The sequence below is a fragment of the Pecten maximus genome, chromosome 4 (genome assembly GCF_902652985.1).
Source record: "Pecten maximus chromosome 4, xPecMax1.1, whole genome shotgun sequence".
In the NCBI taxonomy this organism is placed as follows: Eukaryota; Metazoa; Mollusca; class Bivalvia; order Pectinida; family Pectinidae; genus Pecten; species Pecten maximus.
Genome location: NC_047018.1, coordinates 43,283,320 through 43,294,303, shown reverse-complemented (window position 1 = coordinate 43,294,303; position 10,984 = coordinate 43,283,320). Strand labels below are relative to the sequence as shown.

Here is a 10,984-nt window from a genome sequence, read left to right as displayed (position 1 = left end):
TTCTGTACGTCTCGGGTAAATCGACCTATATAACCCTAACTTTAATTGTGTTGCATTTAAAACAGGCAATCATGTAGTACATCGCCCATATTAGCAAATATGCAACATTGCTTTACATCATTTTGAGACCTTATAGAGATTGTGTATTTGTGTATACGTCACTGTAATGTGAGCTGTACGTAGAACACGGCGTGCTAGTGCCGTAAGTTGTGTTTACATCAGCGCATGCAAAGTAAATCTAACGCAGGATGATTTGACGTTAATGACACCTTTCAAAGTAGAGCTCGTAACATCTTATATTATCTTAAGTTTCTGTACAACGAACCGTTAAGAATATTGAAAACTGGTTTTTTTGTTTATTTATTTTGTTTGTTGAAAAACATAAACGTAATCATAATGAAAAAATAATTTTGTCAAATTGAAAATTTGATTTAAGTTAGTTATGCACTTTCAACGCTTCATTCGAAAAAGAGAGAGAAAACTCTACCTATGAATGTGTGACTGGATTTCCATAAGCGACTGAGTCCTGCATACTGCTATTCGTTTACTGCTTGCGATATTTCAACTACTTTCACTGCAAACTGCCTATTACGTACTGAAACGAATTGCGTTCATTGTTGCATTAAGCAGAAGGCATGAGGCAGTAGATACTACGTAGTAGGCAGTTGGCTGAAAGCAATACTTTGTAGATAGTGATCAGTAGGCAGTAAGCAATAAGCGGTAGGCATTAGATGGTAAGCAGTAGGCAGTAAGATACGTAAAATATTTTGTTTGGGAATTAAAAAACACGAACTGAAGTTTATAAGTTTCATTCATCATTTTTGATATATTCTAAATGTGGAACTATATTTTGTAGCGTATAAATATTATTTGAAATGCGCTTTTATGCCAATCAGCTGACTCGATCGGTTGTCATTTCGACGGATTTCCAAGCTACTTTCCTGTTGGCAGGTAAAAAAAAAAAAATTAAATAAAGGCCTCATTAGGAATGTAATTAAAAGAAAATTCAATGGTTTGGCGTTTAATATGAAATATATTTTACTCCTATGGCAGAATTTTTTTCAAAAATATCTAAAATCTGCTATAGTCGTGAAATGTATTTGATATTAAACGGCCAGCCATTGGACATTTCGTGTGTATATTTAGGATAATCCCTTTGTATAGGGAAGAATGATTGTTCTTTCATCCTATTCTTTTCCTTGATGAACCTTATCGTGTTCTTTCCTTTGCCTTCGTTAAGTTGTTGACTTACCATCGTGAAAGCTCAATCAGGATATTTGTGGTATTGCAATATTGAAGAAACTCCAAGGGAGATTAGCATTAACCTTCAAATATGTAAGTGTTTGGTAACCTGGGTATTAGCTAGGTCCACGTCACGTGGTCTTGAATCCTATAGTAATCAGGCCGTCCGTCCGTCTGCACGTCCGTCCGTCCGTCATTGTAAATTACAGACGGTATGCAATTGTAAAGTTTGGAGATTATTGCTAGACTCTAAATCTCCCAGTTTCTTCAATATCACAGATTTCAGTATGCCTTGCTAACTTCGTTGTTGGTGTATAATAAACATGATATAACGCCAAATAACAATAAAAATGTTTTATTAAATAGTCATATGTCATCATATATCTGCACAGCAGAAATTGTGGTAATCAGAATTAACTAATAGCAACAAAGTATACTCCCATGCGCCAAATCAACACTTTCACCCAAATTATCACTTACAACCAAAATACAACTAATAGACCCTTTCACACGAAATCGATACTTACACGCGCTCGAGACAGACCTGATTGTGTCATGTTGATACCCAACAGTGGACAGTAGACAGACGAGAAAAAGCTTTAGCCTTACACATGCAAAACAAACGTGCAAAACAAACATGCAAAACAAACATGCAGACAGACAAATGGACAGCCATACAAACCGATAGAATAGATCGAACTAACAGTTGAGAAAGAGCTTTAATCAAATGGCAAACGTTCTGACAGTCAAAACGATACATGTACCGCTCTGAGTGTCAATAACCACCAAGAGACTTTCACAAGCTTCTTCCTTAGACATGCAAAACAAACATGCAGACAGACAAATGGACAGACATACAAGCCGATAGAATAGATCGGACTAACAGTTGAGAAAGAGCTTTAATCAAATGGCAAACGTTCTGACATTCAAAACGATACATGTACCGCTCTGAGTGTCAATAACCACCAAGAGACTTTCACAAGCTTCTTTCTTAAACATGCAACACAAACATACAGACAGACGAATGGACAGACAGACAAACGAACCGACAGAAATATATCGCTCACAATTATGCAAAACAAACATGCAGACAGACATATCAGACTCTATGTTAACATAAGGTTGCGTGGTATATTCGAAATTAGAACGTGCATTAGGTATCAACATAATAACAATCACGCAAACCACGCCCACACTCTCACCGTCATTTTGACTAAATCACCGCGAGATGGCCAAGTCTAAATACTGTATCTCCGGAATTATCACAATAAAGTTCATATATATGGATCAGGGTTAACATCTCCTTGGCCTTTTACACGGCACCGGAACCACATCATCCTCGTCAAAAGAAAGCTTTCTCTTGACGCCTCTGTGTCTAGTACTGTCACGCACTGTGTTCATAATAAGGTCAGACTCGGGAGAGAATTGTGTGACCAGTTGGTAGTTGGTAGTATCCGAGGATGGGCCGGAATGGTCAGTCTTGAGATTGTCCGGAGTTGACTGTTTGACAGGTATATTTTGTAGGCTGTCGTTGGTAGCATTGCATTCTATCTCGAACCAAAACGGTGTTGGTTTCTTGGAGAAGTCGCTTTCCGTGAGGGTGTAATCTCCCTGAAACGAAAGCAGTATACATATAAATGACGATTCAAACAAAACTTTGGGTCTCTCATACAACTAAATTCCATTACCATTCTTTCTATAAAATAAAAGGAACAGACGAAACCATTATAAAACACTTACCATGAGATCGAGACTGTAGTCAAAATCATCGTCGAGTTCAATCTGAGGAGGTGTTTTATTGTCAGCTGTCACACTGCTGTTAAAAGAAAGAATATTCATGTATGTATTGAACAATCAACGGAAAATGACAGAAAGAACTTTGATATGTACAATGTATTTGGCATCACAATCAAAATTAAAAAGATATTTGTCATTGAAAGTATCTAGCAACATTGGTATGTTTAATGTAACATGACTCGTGAACCTTGATCCTTACCAAACAGGTTTGGTGTCTGGACCAAGGTCAGTTCCGTGTTCAGAACGGATGTTGCTTTGGACACTAGAACTCGCCTTTGAAGAATGGAAGGAAAGAATGAACGAAAGGATAGAATAGAAAGAAAAAAGGAAAAGAACATGCAGATGAAATTGAATTTAAACAATTGAAGAATGGAAAGAATAGAAAAAGAATGAAAAGTTGAACAATGAAATGGGACAGGTAGCAAGTAAAAATAATTAATGTTAAAATTATCTCTAAAAATAGATACCTGAGGTGAGATAAGGGACCATATCACTTGAGTATCCGTTTGTCACATGTAGCACCTGTTGTAATGGTGACATCAGAGGCACGTGATTCGGGTTTAATGGCCAAGGTCATATTACAGGTGGATTTTGTCCCGTTTGTTGCCATGGTAGTCTCAGGGGAGTGACGTTTCTGTACAAATTACAAAATAAAACAAACTGATTAAAAACAAATTCAAATTGTCGGTGCTTTGAAGCAATCTCTACCCAGAGTTGTTCCTTGCACTAACTGAGTTAAGGAACGACAACTCTAGGGAAAATGATAATTAAAAAGAGTATGAATGAACATTGAGGAAACTGTGGTGCAAGAAAAAATGTACGTGTTGATGTGAATGCTATATAAATACATTTAAGTAAATAATTATATTACATGAATGGACGATTCATTAGCGCTAGTGGGAAGTATGTCTTCAAAGACTGGCATGGATCTAATTAATAAAAGGCTGTAAATACTAAAAGCAACTTGTGTATTTACCCTTAAGAACCCAGCAAGCTGAGATACGTCTGCTTTTGTTTGTGACTTCTCTGAACATTTCTGTACTTTGGGATCCTGTAAACATATAACATGTAACTCTTATTAATACAAGAAATTCAAAACACTCTGAAATACGGATTTGTTTAGGATTTTATTTTTATTTAAACATTTTTTTTTTTTATATATAAATTTCCAACTTAAATGAAGCCCTTTCCCAACAACAGGATACAAACCTTAAAAAAAATACAACAGTAAGGAAAATGATAATTGAAAAGAATAAATGAAAATTGAGGAAACTGTGGTGCAAGAAAAATATATGTGTTGATATGAATGCTTTATATAGCAAAGATATATTTAACTTAATATAATATATAAATGGACGATATATAAGCGCTAGTGTTAAGTACACATATGTATGTCTTCAAAGACTTACATGGATCTAATTAATAAAAGGCTGTATATAACTTGTGTATTTACCCTTAAGAACCCAGCAAGCTGAGATACGTCTGCTTTTGGTTGCGACTTCTCTGAACACTTCTGTACCTTGGGATCCTGTAAACATATAACATGTAACTCTTAGTACTAGGAGAATTCAAAACACTCGGAAATACGGATTTCTTTAGGATTTATTTTTGATTTAAACATATTTTGTTTTTATCATAAATATACAACGGGGATCGGGTACAAGTTTTCCAACCCAACAACAGAATACAACACATAGATATTTACACAACTCTAGGGGAAATGATAATTTAAAAGATTATGAATGAAAATCGAGGAAACTGTGGCGGAAAAAAATATATGCGTTGCTATGAATGCTTTATATATATCATAGATATATCTAACTTAATATAACATATAAATGGACGATTTATTAGCGCTAGTGGGAAGTATGTCTTCAAAGACTTACATAGATCTAATTAATAAAAGGCTGTAAATACTAAACAATTTGTGTATTTACCCTTAAGAACCCAGCAAGCTGCGATACGTCTGCTTTTGTTTGTGACTTCTCTGAACATTTCTGTACTTTGGGATCCTGTGAACAGATACACTGATACATGTAACCCTTACTACTACGAGAAATTCAAAACATTCGGAAATACGGTTTTGTTTAGGATTTAATTTTTATCTAAACATCCCCCCCCCCCATAAAAAATTTAAATGAAGGCCTTTCCCAACAACAGGATACAAACAATAAGGAATACAAGAATAAAGAATACAACTCTAGAGAAAATGATCATTGAAAAGATTATGAATGAAAATTGAGGAAACTGTGGTGCAAGAAAAATATATGTGTTGATATGAATGCTATATATAGCATATATATATTTAACTTAATATAATATATAAATGGACGATATATAAGCGCTAGTGTTAAGTACACATATGTATGTCTTCAAAGACTTACATGGATCTAATTAATAAAAGGCTGTATATAAAAAGCAACTTGTGTATTTACCCTTAAAAACCCAGCAAGCTGAGATACGTCTGCTTTTGTTTGTGACTTCTCTGAACATTTCTGTACTTTGGGATCCTGTAAACATATAACATGTAACTCTTATTAATACAAGAAATTCAAAACACTCTGAAATACGGATTTGTTTAGGATTTTATTTTTATTTAAACATTTTTTTTTTTTTATATATAAATTTCCAACTTAAATGAAGCCCTTTCCCAACAACAGGATACAAACCTTAAAAAAAATACAACAGTAAGGAAAATGATAATTGAAAAGAATAAATGAAAATTGAGGAAACTGTGGTGCAAGAAAAATATATGTGTTGATATGAATGCTTTATATAGCAAAGATATATTTAACTTAATATAATATATAAATGGACGATATATAAGCGCTAGTGTTAAGTACACATATGTATGTCTTCAAAGACTTACATGGATCTAATTAATAAAAGGCTGTATATAACTTGTGTATTTACCCTTAAGAACCCAGCAAGCTGAGATACGTCTGCTTTTGGTTGCGACTTCTCTGAACACTTCTGTACCTTGGGATCCTGTAAACATATAACATGTAACTCTTAGTACTAGGAGAATTCAAAACACTCGGAAATACGGATTTCTTTAGGATTTATTTTTGATTTAAACATATTTTGTTTTTATCATAAATATACAACGGGGATCGGGTACAAGTTTTCCAACCCAACAACAGAATACAACACATAGATATTTACACAACTCTAGGGGAAATGATAATTTAAAAGATTATGAATGAAAATCGAGGAAACTGTGGCGGAAAAAAATATATGCGTTGCTATGAATGCTTTATATATATCATAGATATATCTAACTTAATATAACATATAAATGGACGATTTATTAGCGCTAGTGGGAAGTATGTCTTCAAAGACTTACATAGATCTAATTAATAAAAGGCTGTAAATACTAAACAATTTGTGTATTTACCCTTAAGAACCCAGCAAGCTGAGATACGTCTGCTTTTGTTTGTGACTTCTCTGAACATTTCTGTACTTTGGGATCCTGTGAACAGATACACTGATACATGTAACCCTTACTACTACGAGAAATTCAAAACATTCGGAAATACGGTTTTGTTTAGGATTTAATTTTTATCTAAACATCCCCCCCCCCCCCCATAAAAAATTTAAATGAAGGCCTTTCCCAACAACAGGATACAAACAATAAGGAATACAAGAATAAAGAATACAACTCTAGAGAAAATGATCATTGAAAAGATTATGAATGAAAATTGAGGAAACTGTGGTGCAAGAAAAATATATGTGTTGATATGAATGCTATATATAGCATATATATATTTAACTTAATATAATATATAAATGGACGATATATAAGCGCTAGTGTTAAGTACACATATGTATGTCTTCAAAGACTTACATGGATCTAATTAAGAAAAGGCTGTATATAAAAAGCAACTTGTGTATTTACCCTTAAGAACCCAGCAAGCTGAGATACGTCTGCTTTTGGTTGCGACTTCTCTGAACACTTCTGTACCTTGGGATCCTGTAAACATATAACATGTAACTCTTAGTACAAGGAGAAATTCAAATCACTCGGAAATACGGATTTGTTTAGGATTTATTTTTATTTAAAGAGGCTTACCCGCAGACGGACCGGTAAACGGCACATCTCCGATCACTAAATAAACTTCAGTACACGTTTCTATGTGACAAAATTAGAGGCTTTCCGACTTTATTTCTTGAAAACAATTACAGAATATGTATTTAAAAGACGTTTTAAAACTCAACCTCAGAGGGAAATGTTTGGAATATAACGGCAAATCTTCTTTGTAAATCGCCACTGCCTTTGAAGTTATCACTGTGCGGCACTGTGCACGTGCTTGTTTCTTTGATGTGTCAATCAAATTAGACTCCACTTTATAGCGGGGACTTATTGCGGGTTGCGATTAAATAAATAATATTTAAAAAATGAGGTTTTAATATCACTTTTCAGCGTTTTATAAGGAAAATAAAATGAAAAACTCAACAATTCCAACAATCTGTCATGTGTAAAAAATCTTTTTCTATTAGCCAATTTTTCTGATCTCTCTGCGGGCAAGCCTCTTTAAACATATTTTGTTTTTATCATAAATATACAACGGGGATCGGGTACAAGTTTTCAAACTTAAATGAGGCCCTTTCCCAACAACAGAATACAACACATAGATATTTACACAACTCTAGGGGAAATGATAATTTAAAAGATTACGAATGAAAATCGAGGAAACTATGGCGCAAAAAAAAAATATATGCGTTGCTATGAATGCTATATATATATCATAGATATATCTAACTTAATATTATATATAAATGGACGATTTATTAGCACGAGTGGGAAGTATGTCTTCAAAGACTTACATAGATCTAATTAATAAAAGGCTGTAAATACTAAACAACTTGTGCATTTACCCTTAAGAACCCAGCAAGCTGAGATACGTCTGCTTTTGTTTGTGACTTCTCTGAACATTTCTGTACTTTGGGATCCTGTAAACATATAACATGTAACTCTTATTAATACGAGAAATTCAAATCACTCGGAAATACGGATTTGTTTAGGATTTATTTTATTTAAGCATATTTTGTTTTTATCATAAATATACAACGGGATCGGGCACAAGTTTTCCAACTTAGATGAAGCCCTTTCCCAACAGCAGGATACAACACATAAATATTTAATATTATTAGAATTTAGATAAAGTGATTTTATTTAATTTGAAATGGGAACCGCCTATCAGAAGACATTGTATGTGTTCCAAATATTAATATATTTAAAAACAGACTGGATAAATTCTGTATATAAAAAGCAACTTGTTTACTTACCTTTAAGACCCCAGCAAGCTGAGATACGTCTGTTTGTGACTTCTCTGAACATCTTTCTACTTTGGGATCCTGTAAATATATTACATGGAACTCTTAATACAACGAAAAATTCAAAATACCGGGAAATACGGATTTATTTTGGAAATCATTAGTCCCATAAATATCAAAAGATAAAAATAGTATTAATAGAATAATCTTGAATAACAGTTCATTTGAATAATAAGACTATTTTTACGAAAGCATGTTTTTTTGTTTTTTGTTTTACGTTTTCCAATTTTCTAATTTTAAAAGTTTAAGATTACATGTAAAACTATGTGTCAAGCGCCTGTGTCGACAACAAGTGTTTTACTTACCGGTTCCAGTCTGATCAAGCGAATCTTTCCACGTGGTTTTGGTGGCTCATCAGACGGCTTTGGTCGCCATTGTCTTTTCTTAATGCGTACTTGACTCATCGTAAATCTAAGAGTAGTAAAACAAAATACACCGGTCATGTTATGTTATAAACAATTAAGATAAATCAACACCCCTCCCCTCCCACCTCATCCCCACTCCCATTCCAACCTCGTCATCCCGCAGGGATAGAATGTTGGCCTGTGTTTTGATATCAACATTCTCTTTTCTTCAATTCCTCTTGCAATATTGAATGTTTGCTATTATCGAGAATAGCGATGACAAAAAAAAATAAAAAAAAAAATGCTGCTTTGCTTCTCCCTCCAACCGCCATTTCTCCGTACACTTACATAGATGTAGATATCTACATCATTTAAAAAAAACTGTTTTAATTAAATCATTTCAGTTCAAACGTTGCCCAAAAGTGTTTACCCATGTCACTCACCTTGTTAAGTCTGTCTGTGACAATACTTGAGGAATTCTTTAAAGTAAAACTTCGAATATCTTAGAAAATGGTGAGAGCGAAATATATCGTGACCGTTTCAATAGTATGTACTGTTGATAAGGGAAGACACGTGATATCAACAGATGACGTCACAATCGACATGACGTATTTCCGTAATTAACGTATTTCCGGTTTCTGACACACGTGACATAGAAGATAGCGCAGCCATGCGGTGAGAATAAAAACTAAGGCATGTAATCTAGTGTAGTTGATGAGTAAGTGCATGTTTTGTTTTGTTGTTGAAGTTTTTTTTTTTTTTCCCTTCTTTCTTTTGTTTTTGTGTATTTTTGTTTGTTTATTTTTGCAGTATGAAATGCTTGGACGCTCAATCTTAATTTGATATTTTCATTTGATCTACATAAAAATAAAATCACAACAATATCAAATCTTGAAGGAAATAATGTTCGGAGTGTAAGATCTAGTATATCTTCTACAACCGTAGTACATCGGGGAAGTATGAGGTGCCGTTTTACTATTTATATGATATCAGAAATTATAATCTTTTTTTTGTTATGATGGCGGACTGACTAATACAGCGATAACTGCATCTGCGGAAATACAAAACGCCCTCGCCTGAAAAAAAATACACAAATACATGTAAAAAAAGTACAAATTCATGTACGTTTTAGGTGTGGTGTGCGGTTTAGTTGTTTTGTTTACTGCTCCGCTAATAAACAGAATCATATTTCTGAGGTGGACCTCCTGTTACTTTATTTGTTTTTGTTTTGTTTGTTTGTTTGTTTGCATTTCCTCTACCTGAAGCTCACTCTGATAGACTTGCAGAAACCATATTTTCCTTTCTTACATTTTCTTCAGTGTTCAGATTTGTCCAAGTAGTGCTTAGGTTAACTCGATTCTAAATAGTAGTTGATTCTTTTTCACTGCTGTTAACAAATCGCTTCTTTCCATTTCTTAGTAGTAGCATTCCTTATCCCTCCGACTAGTTTACATGTCATAGTTGTTTCGATACTCCCAATATTTTGTTTGTCTACCGTAGGTTATCTAAGCCATACTATATAACGTTATTGAGTGTCCTACCTAATCTTCACATAACCTGTACGTTTGATCGGGTGACACAGTGGTAAAGCGCTTGCCGTTCACCTAGGGGGCCGGGGTTCGATTCACCTTCCCGACCACGTACATTTTTCATATATTTTATTGTTATGCTAATCTGCAATGATCAACATTGTTTTATGCTAAAAAGGTATACTGTGTCAAACCTTGCATGTTTTACTTATTAGATTTCCATAACCTTTGATAAACAGTAGAGTTACATTTATATACTATTTTTTTTTTCAAATGAATTAGACAAAGTAAACCACAGATTGCTACTGCATAAGTTAAAACTGTATAGTATAGAAGGTAGTATTTTAGAATGGCTTATTAATTGTTTGAAAGATAGATTAAAGCGTGTTATAGTCAATTGGAAAACTTCCGGTTGGAGTGATTGAACTTCCTGTGTACCTCGAGGTTCGGTACTTGCCAGCGTGTTACAGTCAATAGGGGCAACATCCGGTTGATGTGATGTAACTTCCTGTTACGACATGTGTACAGCCTTCTGGAATTTAACATACATTTGGGACACATTAGGACCTGCACTATCCTACGAGAATTTCAGCTCGCCGAAACTTGTATTATAAACTACAGTCTGTGTATTTGGACCTATCTAAGTGTATATATATCCTATTATCAGACGCGTTATTATCGTAGTAAATCCCCCCCCCCCCCCCTCCCCCCCCCCCCCTCCTAAAATAAACATAA

The 10,984-nt window shown here is 34.2% G+C and overlaps 1 protein-coding gene across 3 annotated transcripts; it reads right to left on the bottom strand.

Annotated features, from left to right (window-relative positions):
* Positions 1–1,649: 1,649 nt before the first annotated feature.
* LOC117326162 lies at positions 1,650–9,275 on the bottom strand. 3 transcript variants are annotated; one of them, XM_033882799.1, is made up of 11 exons: positions 9,164–9,275; positions 8,682–8,787; positions 8,329–8,397; positions 7,918–7,992; positions 6,437–6,511; positions 5,475–5,549; positions 4,977–5,051; positions 4,016–4,090; positions 3,507–3,673; positions 2,983–3,058; positions 1,650–2,853 (listed from the first exon to the last, which is right to left on the bottom strand). In XM_033882799.1, the coding sequence occupies exons 2-9, from the start codon at positions 8,778–8,780 to the stop codon at positions 3,530–3,532; spliced, it is 687 nt and encodes a 228-aa protein (XP_033738690.1). In that variant the 5' UTR covers positions 8,781–8,787; positions 9,164–9,275; the 3' UTR covers positions 1,650–2,853; positions 2,983–3,058; positions 3,507–3,529. The 3 variants fall into 3 exon arrangements, with proteins under 3 accessions (XP_033738690.1, XP_033738692.1, XP_033738691.1); XM_033882801.1 differs by lacking the exon at positions 7,918–7,992 and having other exon boundaries at positions 1,651–2,853; XM_033882800.1 differs by lacking the exon at positions 8,329–8,397 and having other exon boundaries at positions 1,651–2,853.
* Positions 9,276–10,984: the final 1,709 nt, after the last annotated feature.